The sequence below is a fragment of the Xyrauchen texanus genome, chromosome 46, assembly GCF_025860055.1.
Source record: "Xyrauchen texanus isolate HMW12.3.18 chromosome 46, RBS_HiC_50CHRs, whole genome shotgun sequence".
In the NCBI taxonomy this organism is placed as follows: Eukaryota; Metazoa; Chordata; class Actinopteri; order Cypriniformes; family Catostomidae; genus Xyrauchen; species Xyrauchen texanus.
Genome location: NC_068321.1, coordinates 27,436,647 through 27,449,875, shown reverse-complemented (window position 1 = coordinate 27,449,875; position 13,229 = coordinate 27,436,647). Strand labels below are relative to the sequence as shown.

The 13,229-nt window shown below is 40.8% G+C and overlaps 1 protein-coding gene across 1 annotated transcript in view; it reads right to left on the bottom strand.

Moving 5' to 3' along the window:
- Nucleotides 1-7,318: 7,318 nt before the first annotated feature.
- The window catches only part of LOC127638165 (protein kinase C-binding protein NELL2-like), a 126,170-nt gene continuing 120,259 nt past the window's right edge, over nucleotides 7,319-13,229 (bottom strand). Inside the window, exons 19-20 of the mRNA XM_052119580.1 lie at nucleotides 9,509-9,733; nucleotides 7,319-7,791 (exon numbers count right to left, since the gene is read on the bottom strand). Of these exons, the coding sequence (XP_051975540.1) occupies nucleotides 7,750-7,791; nucleotides 9,509-9,733 (267 nt within the window). The 3' untranslated portion in view covers nucleotides 7,319-7,749. The remainder of the gene's footprint in view (nucleotides 7,792-9,508; nucleotides 9,734-13,229) is intronic.

The following is a 13,229-nucleotide window of genomic DNA, read 5'->3' as shown; positions in this document are numbered from 1 at the left end:
ATCGCCTGTCATGTCGGCTTGTTCTCTCCCATCCACTAGATCACAGACAGACTCAAACTCCTGACGTGCTCTGACAGGGACAGAATCATCAGTCGTCCATCATGTCGACTTCTCCGAGGTGTGAACGTTGTGTGTCGGTTACATTGAGTGCTAGGATGGGGCGATAGGGACACAAAGATTATATTTAGATATTTTTCAGCCGATTGACTATATGATTTCCACACTAAATTATCACAAGTATGATATTTAATCATTTTTATTGATAAGAACCATAGACTGTAAAAAAAGATGGCCGACGCCCCTTCGCTCTTTTCCATTGGTGAGAACTGAAGTCGCCAGTGTCCCGATATGGCGCTGACATCTTGGGACTTGAGTCTGCTGCGAGTTGCGATTTGGGACCAGACCTGCGCAGTAGTGAGCAGGAAGTAAAGCCGCGAAATCAAGGCCCCGCCCTCACTCTCACTGAATCAATCGCAAGCACACGCCCCTGCACTTTTGACTTTTGACTTATGACGGTGTGAAATAATTAATTATAGAAATTTAGATATTAAATTTAAAGCTCCAATCTCCTCAGTCCTCCGAAGATCCCCAAAAAAGTCAGTTGGTGCTTCAGTGACTACTTCACTCAGAGAACCTGTCAATCACAGCTGTCAATCATGATGTCACAGCAGCGTTTTTATAGCATCAAATAACTAAAAACAAACTTATTTTGAAAACAAACACTTGAAATGACATCAACGTGATAGAAACGACAGTAAATGACAGAAACTATCTTTGGAAAAAAGATATGTGAAGTGTAATTTAATTGTTTAGTTGGTCTCACGTCCCGTTGAATAACATGGGGAGGCGGGGTTTATGACCTATACTAGGACCAGCCACCAGGGGGCGATCGAGACGTTTTGGCTTCACTTTTGAGGGCTTGTGCGGCACACTTGGTGTGAACCAATGTCCTACAACATCCATCCATCTTCAACCGCTTATCCGAAGTCGGGTCGCGGGGGCAGCTGCTCCAGCAGGGGGCCCCAAACTTCCCTATCCCGAGCCACATTAACCAGCTCTGACTGGGCGATCCCGAGATGTTCCCAGGCCAGTGTGGAGATGTAATCCCTCCACCTAATCCTGGGTCTTCCCCGAGGCCTCCTCCCAGCTGGACGTGCCTGAAACGCCTTCCTAGGGAGGCGGCCAGGGGGCAGCCTTACCAGATGCCCAAACCACCTCAACTGACTCCTTTCGACTCAAAGGAGCAGCGGCTCTACTCCGAGCTCCTCACGGATGACTGAGCTCCTCACCCTATCTCTAAGGGAGACGCCCGCCACCCTTCTGAGGAAGTCCATTTCGGCCGCTTGTACCCGCAACCTACTTCTTTCTATCCTACAATAGTAGTAGTCTAATAAAAACCAATGTTTACCTACATATATTTTACTAAAACAATTTTGATAATGAACGGGGTGTTTAAAAACGTATTTTATCTGTGATACTGTGTTGCATTATTAGATTTGTAAATAATGTATAGTGGTTACAAATGCTTGCAATAGCATGAATGTGAAAACAGGAACCATGAGCGCTTTGCTTACACAATGCACGCAACCCGATCTCACGAGAACTCGTCACAATAGTGAGAGGGGGTGAATTCGTACCAATTCGTACAAGTTCATTTTTGTAGCGGCTGTGGTTCAGGTGGTAGAGCGGGTCGGCTGCTAATCTCAGGGTTGGTGGTTTGATTCCCGGCCCACATGACTCCACATGCCGAAGTGTCCTTGGGCAAGACACTGAACCCCAAGTTGCTCCCAATGGCAGACTAGCACCTTCATGGCGCTCCGAACGTGTGTCCGTGAAGCGTATATGATCGCTTGATGTACAAGCCCTATGAATAGGTATAAATTCACATGAGAATAATTTGGCTCTGAGGTAGTGATGGTGATTTTGATTCATTTCAGTGACTTGATCTCACAGCCAAAGTAAAATGACCTGTAGAACTGATTTTTAGGCCGAGGTAAGTGTGTGTCTTCAGTGCTTCTGTTTGATAACGAAAATATGTTTGTTAGTCCCTGAGATCTGGATCACTTTTGGAAGATCATTACTTTTGGTTTGACTGTCAGGGCCCTCTCTCTCTCTCTCTCTCTCTCTCTCTCCCCATCTCTCTCTCTCTCCATTTCCATCTCTCTCTCTCACTCTCTCTCTCTCTCCATCTCTCTCTCTCTGTCTCTCTCTCTCTCTCTCTTTCTCCATCTCTCTCTCTCTCCATTTCCATCGCTCTCGCTCTCTATCTCTCTCTCCATCTCTCTCTCTCTCAATCTCTCTCTCTCCAGGACTCACTCTCTCTCTCTCTCCATCTCTCTTTCTCCATCTCTCTCTCCATCTCTCTCTCTCCCTTTCTCTCTCTCTCTCCTTCCTGGCTTCTCCAAAGATGAAAATTGACAATTTTTATAAGTTGTGCTGCAAGGTAAGTCAAGCCAATACCACACTGTCCTTGAGAAACGTGTTAACGAGCAGTTATCTGGCGAAACCCGCTAACAGTCCAACAGCAATGTTCCCAATTCAGACCGAGAAATAAATAAATAACCGATGCGGACATTGTTTAACACACCAACAGCTGCAGACGGTTGATAACTCGAGCACATACTGCAGGAACCGATAAGATATCAGACATTTACACTTTATTAACAGAATATTGAAGGAAGTTCGGACACATTTGTGTGTAAAGATCCCGTCCTGAGCTGTTTTTCTCCATTTGTTTACTCTTAACTTTAGCATGTAACCTGGTTTAGTTAGCCCAAAAAGATCAAACTACAAAAGCAGAAGTAGTTTCAGGCCCTGGACATTAAATAAGGCGGGGTTAAGCGCTGTCACTCAAATAAAGTGTGATGAGACCATCAGCAGCCAATCAGATTCCTCTCAAGTGTAGGTCAGCTTAAATGAGAATGTATCCAGACAGTACAATCATGAAGAAGTCATATCATCTCTCTGTGTGCCGCAGTGTCTGTCGCTCCTGGTTTCACTCTGTTCGTAAATTGGTCATTTAGGAAGCAGCTGGATTCTGGCCGATGCATGCTGGGATTCCACTTTCCCGCCGCTGACAAAACTCCACATACAACGAGTCGACAGAAACACGCTGAGCGCTTACGGCACCCGCTCCAAACCTGTGACAAACACTGTGGGTTGATCTGGAGTGTAGTTCATTTGTTATTGAAGTTAGTCACTGACACTTGAGAAATGACATTCATATCAGAACATTTCACAATCCTTAACGACTCTGTTAATGGAACAGAAAGATGCTGAAATATGTGTCTAGCGGTGGTTCATTATGTGAACTCATTAGTCTTGGGTAAATGAGGTTTTATTAATGACAGTTAGTGCATGTTTAAAGTGATAGTTCAGACCAAAAATGAAAATGTCGTCATCACTTACTCATCTTCATGTTGTTCAGAACCCTTGTGACTTTATTTCTTCCCTTTTTTTTAATTTGTATTTTTTCTCCCAATTTGGAACGCCCAATTCCCGCTACTTAGCAGGTCCTCGTGGTGGCGCGGTTACATCAATCCGGGTGGCGGAGGATGAATCTCAGTTGCCTCCGCTTCTGAGACCGTCAATTGGCGCATCTGATCACGTGACTCGCGTATGACACCGCGGAGACTCACAGCATGTGGAGACTCGTGCTACTCTCCATGATCCACACACAACTCACCACACGCCCCATTGATAGAACCACTAATCACCACCACGAGGAGGTTACCCCATGTGACTCTACCCTCCCTAGCAACCGGCCCAATTTGATTGCTAAGGAGACCTGACTGGAGTCACTCAGCACGCCTTGGATTCATACTCACGACTCCAGGTGAGATAGTCAGTGTCAATACTCACTGAGATACCCAGACCCTCCCTAGCAACCGGGCCAATGTGGTTGCTAAGGAGACCTGACTGGTGTCACTCAGCACGCCTTGGATTCATACTCACGACTCCAGGTGAGATAGTCAGTGTCAATACTCACTGAGATACCCAGACCCTCCCTAGCAACCGGGTCAATGTGGTTGCTAAGGAGACCTGACTGGAGTCACTCAGCACGCCTTGGATTCATACTCACGACTCCAGGTGAGATAGTCAGCGTCAATACTCGATGAGATACCCAGACCCCGAACACCTTTGTTCTTAATGGTTAACTAGAAAAAATTCTTTAGCCAACGGATACATGAACGCTACTCATACTCTAGAAAATTAAAAAAATGTTTCTCTCAAAGTCACCAGAATTGAAGGCTTTGGTGTTGTTTTTTGCAAAACAATTATCACCGGGGAGCCCCGGACCCCCCCTAGGCATATGGGTGTATTAGGCAGATTTCTGTGCGTAACCTCAAATGGACTATGAACTTTCATTTTTGGGTGAACTAGGATGTGTTTTTAGACAGTGTCCCACACACCGAGTGCCTAATCAACAGAATTGTCCCCATCCGCAGATCTCAGACTTCCTACAGAGGACAGTTATTGAATGAGTTTAATCCACTGTGGAGAAATGTTTAGATGGAGCTAAAACAATTTGATTGTGGAAAGCTCAAAGTACAGGTCACGCTGCATGTGGACTAACTATAAAAAAGGTCTTTTTTATCAGGAATGAATACACGTGTAGTTAAAACCTAATTAAATAATGAAATAAAGAACTGATTTAAATGAAGCTGTTTAGAATATTTAAGCATAGTTAAGCCAGACATACTGTACCTAAACCAAACTACGCTTTCAAAAAAGTTAAAATATTGCAGTATCCTTGGAAACAAACTTTTACTCTGACCTAAAGAACCTGTATCTTGTTTCCTGAGTGACCGCAACACGAGCACGCTGTAAGATGCACCTGCTGATTATTCATGAGCGCGCTCTGTTGACTTCAGTGGAGCTTGTGTCGAGAACGCTGCTCATTTCATGAAATATTCAAAACGTACAGGAAGAGGAATTTGAATTCAGCAGAGAAGGTGAATGACTGTCTGAAATGCTTATTCAGTTTGAAGGGTGACTGAAGTTTACAGGACGATCAAATGCAAGCGGGACGAGACGTTACACAGTCACAGACGGCAGGGAAAACAATGCTAAATACGAATAATGCAACTAACCATATTATCATGCATGATTATGATAGCAAAATAAATATGAGAGGTCACTTGGTAGAAGCTTGTCAAATGGAACAGATGTCAACATGGGCAGGCCAAGGTTCATGGTAATAATAATACAGTTCAATGTTTGATTTGAATTACATTTTTGTTTAACTTTATACAGTGCATTCATTAAGTATTCAGACCCTTGACTCAGTACTAAGCTGAAGCACCTTTGACCGCTATTATAGCCTCAAGTCTTTTTGGGTATGATGTGACAAGCATTGCACACCTGAATTTGGGGATTTTCTGCCATTCTTCTCTGCAGATCCTCTCCAGCTCTGTCAGGTTGGATGGGGACTGTCGGTGGACAGTCATTTTCAGGTCTCTCCTTGAGGACACTCAAGGACATTCACAGAGTTGTCCCGAAGCCACTCTTGCGTTGTCTTGGCTGTGTGCTTAAGATTATTGTGCTGTTGGAAGGTGAACCTTCGGCCCAGTCTGAGGAACAGGTTTCCATCAAATATATCTCTGTATTTAAGTGTTCAGCTTTCCTTCATCCCTGACCAGTCCCCAAGTGCCCACTACTGAAAAACACCCCCACAGCATGATGCGACCACCGCCATGCTTCGCCGTTGGGATGGTATTGCACAGGTGATGAGCGGTGCCTGGGTTCCTCCAGACATGATGCTTGGAATGGAGGCCAAACACTTCAATCTTCGTTTCATCAGACCGGATAATTTTGTTTCTCACAGTCTGAGAGTCCTTTAGGTGCTTTATTATGTGTCTTGCACTGAGGAGAGGCGTCCGTCTGGCCACTCTGCCATAAAGCCCAGATCGGTGGAGTGTTGCAGTGATGGTCGTCCTTCTGGAAGTTTCTCCCATTTCCACACATGATCTCTGGAGCTCAACCAGAGTGACCATCGGGTTCTTGGTCACCTCTCTTACCAAGGCCCTTCTCCACCAATTGCTCAGTTTGGCCGGGCGGTCAGCTCTAGGAAGGGTCCTGGTTGCTCCAAACTTCCATTTAAGAACTATGGAGGCCACTGTGCTCTTGGGATCCTTCAATGCAACCGAAATGTTTTGTAGCCTTCCCCAGATCTGTGCCTCAACACAATCTTGTCTCTGAGCTCTGCAGGCAGTTCCTTTGACCTCATGGTTTGGTTTTTGCTCTGATATGAATTTTCAGCTGTGAGATCTTATATAGACCATGGACTGTAAAAAAAGATGGACGACGCCCCTTCGCTCTTTTCCATTGGTGAGAACTGAAGCCGCCAGTGTCCCGATATGGCGCTGACATTTTGGGACTTGAGTCTGCGCAGTTGCGATTTCGGGACCAGACCTGCGCGGTAGTGAGCAGGAAGTAAAGCCGCGAAATCAAGGCCCCGCCCTCACTCTCGCTGAATCAATCGCAAGGACACGCCCCTGCACTTTTGACTTTTGACGGTGTGAAATAATGAATTATAGAAATTTAGATATTACATTTAAAGCTCCAATCTCCTCAGTCCTCCGAAGATCCCAAAAAAAGTCCGTTGGTGCTTCAGTGACTACTTCACTCAGAGAACCTGTCAATCACAGCTGTCAATCATGATGTCACAGCAGCGTTTTTATAGCATCAAATAACTAAAAACAAACTTATTTTGAAAACAAACCCTTGAAATGACATCAACGTGATAGAAACGACAGTAAATGACAGAAACTATCTTTGGAAAAAAGATATGTGAAGTGTAATTTAATTGTTTAGTTGGTCTCACGTCCCGTTGAATAACATGGGGAGGCGGGGCTTATGACCTATACTAGGACCAGCCACCGGGGGGCGATCGAGACGTTTTGGCTTCACTTTTGAGGGCTTGTGTGGCACACTTGGTATAGACAGGTGTGCTTTTCCAAATCATGTGAGACAAAATGTGCAAAAAATGTAAGGGTCTGAATACTTTCTGAAAGCACTGTATTATAAACAGTGTTTGCACTGTCACCATTTAATGCTCATTGTATAATTCCTGAAGCAAATCCAGTCGATGATCACTGCTATAGATCACACCGATGGTAATCATGAGGTATTTTGAAGCGTGTAGATAATGATATTAAAGTTACCCAAAAAGGTCACTAGAAAGCCATTTAATTAACACACTCGCTGATCACCTGACGCGGCAGCATTAGTCGAGCAACACTTTCAGTTGCCGTGTGGTCGCACCGCTGGGAAAATGAAAGGTCAAGGCATCCATAAATGAAATGGAGAGATTTTATTCACCATTAGACACGAACAAGCCATATATTAAGAATTTAAAATCTAGACAAAAAAGAGAGACAGAAAGCTATTTGAAAAAAGTGCCGTGGAAACACAAAATAGCATCACCTTTGATAACCAGGCAAAAGAGAAATACAATCAAATTTACTTACGAGCTACATTTTCTACATCCTTCTCTGTGAAAGAGATAAAAATGAAAGAATGTTTTCTTGAAACATCCAGTGTGGTCATGCCGGCGTGTACAGTGTTTTCATTCGATTTTTAATTGTGTTTCAGATGCGTTACAAGTCTTGGTTTGTGCAGAAATGGCCTCTTCTGGAATCGAATACGATGAGGTGGCTGTCGTCCGATATAATACACGTTTCATATTTGGCATAAATTTGGGAAGGGTTGGGAAGGCTGTGGAAGTGAGACTATACAGAGAAGCAACTAAAGACACATGGGATCCACTGAGCAACAGATGTGTCCGTTCTGGAGAGAAAAGAGAGAAGGAAAATTACGTCACTAAGTGGAAATAAAATGGCCGAAATTATAAAACAACAACAAAAAACAAAAAGTGCTGATAGCGTTTGTTTTGTGTCTGCTTATTTCTGTTTGTGCGTTTTGTCTGTCTTGTCTTTTTTTTTATCCCCTTTTTCTCCCAATTTGGAACGCCCAATTCCCACTACTTAGTAGGTCCTCGTGGTGGCGCGGTTACTCGCCTCAATCCGGGTGGCGGAGGACGAATCTCAGTTGCCTCCGCATCTGAGACCGTCAATCGGCACATCTGATCATGTGACTCGTTGTGTATGACACCGCGGAGACTCACAGCATGTGGAGACTCATGCTACTCTCCAGGATCCACACACAACTCACCACACGCCCCATTGAGAGAACCACTAATCACCACCACGAGGAGGTTACCCCATGTGACTCTACCCTCCCTAGCAACCGGCCCAATTTGGTTGCTTAGGAGACCTGGCTGGAGTCACTCACCACACCCTGGATTCGAACCCACGACTCCAGGGGTGATAGTCAGCGTCAATACTCTCTGAGATACCCAGACCCCATGTTTTGTCTGCCTTGTGTATTTGTGTGTTTGTTTGTTTTTGTTCAACTGTTTTGTTTGTCTCATTGTTTGTCTATTTTTATTTATCGTTGTCCATCTGTTTGTCTGTTTGCTTGTATTATTTAGATGTTGTATTGTTTGTCTGTTTGCATTTGCATGTTCGTTTCTGTTTATTTGTCTGCATGTTTGAGTGTCTATCTTTGTGTTTTTCTCTTTGAATGTGTGATTGTTTGTTTGTTTGTTGAACATACCTTGCACTGACACAGTGTGTACTCTGTTTTCTCTGTTTGTGTCTTTGTTTGTCACTTAATCTGTTTTTTTGTCTGTTTGTGTTTATCTGTTTGCTTGTATGTGAGTGAAGGACTGTTTGTTTGCATTTGTTTGCATGTTTGTGTTTATTTGCCTGGTTGTGTGTTTGTTTGTCACTTAATTGCTTTTTGTCTGTTTGTGTTTGCTTGTTTGTGAGTGAAGGATTGTTTGTTTGCATGTTTGTGTGTTTTTTTGTCACTTAATTGTTTTTTGTCTGTTTGTGTTTGTCTGTTTGCTTGTATGTGGGTGAAGGATTGTGAGTGTTTTTTGTGTATTTGTATTTATTTGTCTCGTTTTACATTGTGTTTGTCTGCTTGTATTTGTGTGATGGATTTTTGTCTGTTTTGACCGTATGTGTTTGTTTGTTAGTCTGTTTGTGTTTATTTTACTTGTGTGTTTATTTGTTAGTTTCTATGTGTGTTTCATTGTTTGATTTTGTTTATTGTAAATACCTTGCACTGACACAGTGTGTACTCTTATGGTTTGTGTGTTTGTTTTTCTGTTTTTATTTGACAGTTTGTCTATTTTTTATTTGTATGTGGGTGAATGATTGTTTTTATTTGTGTTTATTTATTTATTTCGTTTTGTCTTGTCTTATTGTTTTTTTGTTATTTATTTGTATGTATGTTTATTTTGTGTTTGTCTGCTAGTATTTGGGTAATGTTGGTTTGTACAGTCTGTTTGTGTTTATTTTTAATTTGTATTTTTGTGTGTCTCTTTGTGTGTTTGTTGGTTTGCTTGTATGATTTGTGTGATGATTGTTTGTCTGTTTTTGTATGTCTGTTTATTTGTATATCTGTGTTTGCGTACTCGTGTGTTTGTTGTAAATACCTTGCACTGACACAGTGTGCACTCTGTGCCGTGTTTGACCCACGAGGAGCCGCTGAAGCGCGTGATCCCGTGCTCGTCCTCGCAGGTCTTGGTGATGTCATTCCGGACGGAGTGAGCCTGGCATGGGTCAGAGATGCAGCGTGGGCAGCATTCGCCCTCAGGCACCAGCATGAAGTCACAGTCCGCCGGCGGGCAGGACAACGGCCAGCAGTCCACCTCACCCTGCTGTGAATGAAAGAGAGAGAATCAGGGCGCTGGAAGATTAACCTAAAATGTGAAATCAATTTTGGCGTTGGTGAGTAAATAAAGCAAAAAAAAACGGGTAATTTGTCTGGTGACTAAATAAGGATATGCTTGGTTTAAATTGCAAAAACGGCCATCACAGTTGTTTATCTGACATCGGTGATGTGAGTGAATAAAACTCTATTAAACAACAACATTTAGTGGAACATTTACCAACAGTAGTTTCATGGTGCACATGAAGAATATTTCTCCCATTGATTCCACAAAACAAAAATATGAGGTACAAGTGTCTTTTGTTTATGATTTGTTTGTCTGTATAGTGAATACTGTAGGGTCATTCAATGTCAAACCAACCACATTTTATGTCTCCAGCTGAAATATTTGATTTTGTTAATAATTTTTCTGAAGAAAGACAAACATAAATGATGAGGAAAGACAAAATATGAAATACTATGGATCAATATTTACTCATTTAAAATCCATTATTTGTAGATGGCGTCAAAATGACAATTTTCGCCATTGATTTTGGAGCAAAACTACAGGTCAAACAAATCACCTTATAAAGGTGTCAGCATCATTATTTTATTTTTACACAGAGATAAGTAGATCTATGACTGAAATCAGTTGACTTCAGCACCTCTTTCTATATTTATGTGCCAATGCTGTGAGCCCAAAAATGGGAAAAAGCTCATTTTTGCGTTGTTTTTCCAAAGTTCAAGTGCCTATAACTCCAGAAGCATTGAACATTTCTTAATATCCTTTTATATTATGATTCAGAATATACTTCCCTGTACTGTAAATACATTTTAAAGATCCTATATTGTTAAATCCCAGAGATACGGGGCTCTCAATGTGGCTCCAGGTGTACATCGTTACCCATTTTCAATGGTAGAAAACCAAATGTGGGTCACATGGTATGAAGCTAGTTTTTCTTGTCCAACAGAACAAAAAGTCTGGAATACAAATTATGTTAACTAAAATAAATAACTAGAAATATACCTTTGTTGGTCAAAATCTCCAGAAAAACACTATTATTATGCTATTATAAATGGTAACTAATATTTATGCCAGTAAAATTGGACTCCTGTGGTACAATTATTATGGGATATGTTTAAAAGACTTTGAGGAAAATAATGATGGTGCAAAGAGATGTAATCAAGTTGACATTTAAACTATTCCTCACTGCGAGGCGCCACAATAATGCACAAAGTTACATCCACAGGCGAAGCTTCATGAGGAATATATATATGTTTCAGTGTAATTTACGAGAGATTACACGCACCTGAGCTGAGATTTCTGAACGCCAGTCTCTGTGCTTTCTGCAAATATCAATAACAGCAAACTGACACCCACAAACCTGCCGCATGTCTGCTACAGGCGCAATAGATCCTTAAATACAGGTCATATATTTTAGGCAGTGCTGGAGATCTGTGGCTAAGCAGAGATTTGGCTCAGCGGCCTCATTTCATTTCAGCGGGGTTAGCGCTATCGCCTCAGTAACACACAGCAAGTGCCCTGAAAGGCATGGAGGTCTTTTTGAAGTGGGAACCTGATTCTCTGTGCACCTTAGATGGGCTGTTTAGATCGTTTGTCGTCGGGTTGGTTTGTTATCAGTGCAAGACGGGCAAAATATGTTTAACTAAAAAATTATCCAAAGCAAAACACATTTTTCTTGCATTGCATATGAAGGTTAAATCTATTACAGGATGAATATTTATCCGTCTGTAGATGTACAGCATGCAAGACAGCAATATTGAGTCCAGAAACACTTTATAGTGCCTAATAGGGTTGAAAAATAATATCTGAAACAGTTTGCAGTATGCAACAATAAACGTTTCAAATATTGATGTTGCACAACTGAATTACGTTGCACGAGTGATTAGCGTCCAGTTGTCATTTCGGGAATATTCCGGGTCCAGTACAAGTTAAGCTCAATCAACAGCATTTGTAGCATAATGTTGATTACCTCACAATTACCTCTTGTAATAATAAAACCAAAATAATTAATAAAAAAAAAAATGAAGCAAAAATCAAGGTTACAGTGAGACAATTACAATGGAAGCGAATGGGGCCAATTTTTTGGCGGGTTTAACCCTTTAAGCTCGGATGGGCACGTCAATGAGAAAAAATCAATAAAAATGATCAACACATAATAGGACTCGTTTGAAAGCTCAGAAGCTCTACTTTACAATGCATGTAGATATTATGAACAAAACTGAACAAGTGCTTTGAAATCTGCAGATAAATCAGAAGTGTCCATTTTAATAATTTATTAATATTTTTGCACTTTACAAATTATTGTAATTAATAAAAACATCAAACTGATCAAATATTCATGTGTCATATGTTGTTGGAAAGCTCTCAAAGAGTAAAATACAACCAGACTATTTGTTTTACTCACAGATAAAAATATAGCGAGTAACAGCTAAATATATGCTGGAGTTGCTTAAATGCCGCTTTCACTTATAACGTGACTAAAAATAAAGGGAACATAAAATCGCACATATCATTATTTAGAGTCTGTGATTATCTTTCAAACGAGTCCACACACAAGATAATCAGATGTATAGATCATTAGATAATCCACATGAAGCACAATGTTACATATGGCCACCAGGAGATGGCGCCAAATACACGACACAGACTCAATGATGACTCAAATGACACAGAATGAAACTCATTCTGTGAAATCTCATGACTAAAATCATGTCTGCATGCTATGCAAACCTTTAGTCATTGTTGTGTTTGCATGTGTAATTAGTTCTTATGTACAATTATTATCTTTTATTTGTGTGGAGATGTTTTTGGACACTATGATACATTATATTTGTAATGTTGTAACTTTTGATTGCTTTGTCGTATCAACACTAAAATGTTCTCAGATACAGTCGACATGATTGGGAACATTGACATATCATTCAAACATTTTTTAAGTTTTCTTTTCAATGATACTAAACACGACCCTCTTTGTTTTTTGTCGAGTTATAAGCCTTTAATTTTGGGAATGCCACTGAAACAGGAAATCTTTAAATACACCCTCAGAGTTTAAAGGAATAAAGGCAGAAATGTGAAGCTTATAATTTTATAAAGCACTTCTGTATTATTGAGCAGTAAATTAGTTTAAATCAATATTTTATGGTTGTTTTATGGTTTACAGCATTGCACAGTTTTGGTAACGAGTTATTGTAGTACTAAATGAAAATGTTTTCGGTAACAGAAATAAAACTAAAACTGACATGATTATGAATTTTTCATAACTCAAAAAAAAAAAAACTCATTTAAAAATGATTTTTTTTACCTTGAATTAATTCAATTCGTTTTAGTTTTTGATACACATTATTTTAACACATTTTAAAAATGTAAAATACACCTTAATTAAACATAAAAATCCTCTAGATAGAGTTAACACGAGCCCTGAGAAATCACATGATGTTAAACAGATTGAAATGAAATAGTAACAAATGTTACATGATAAAAC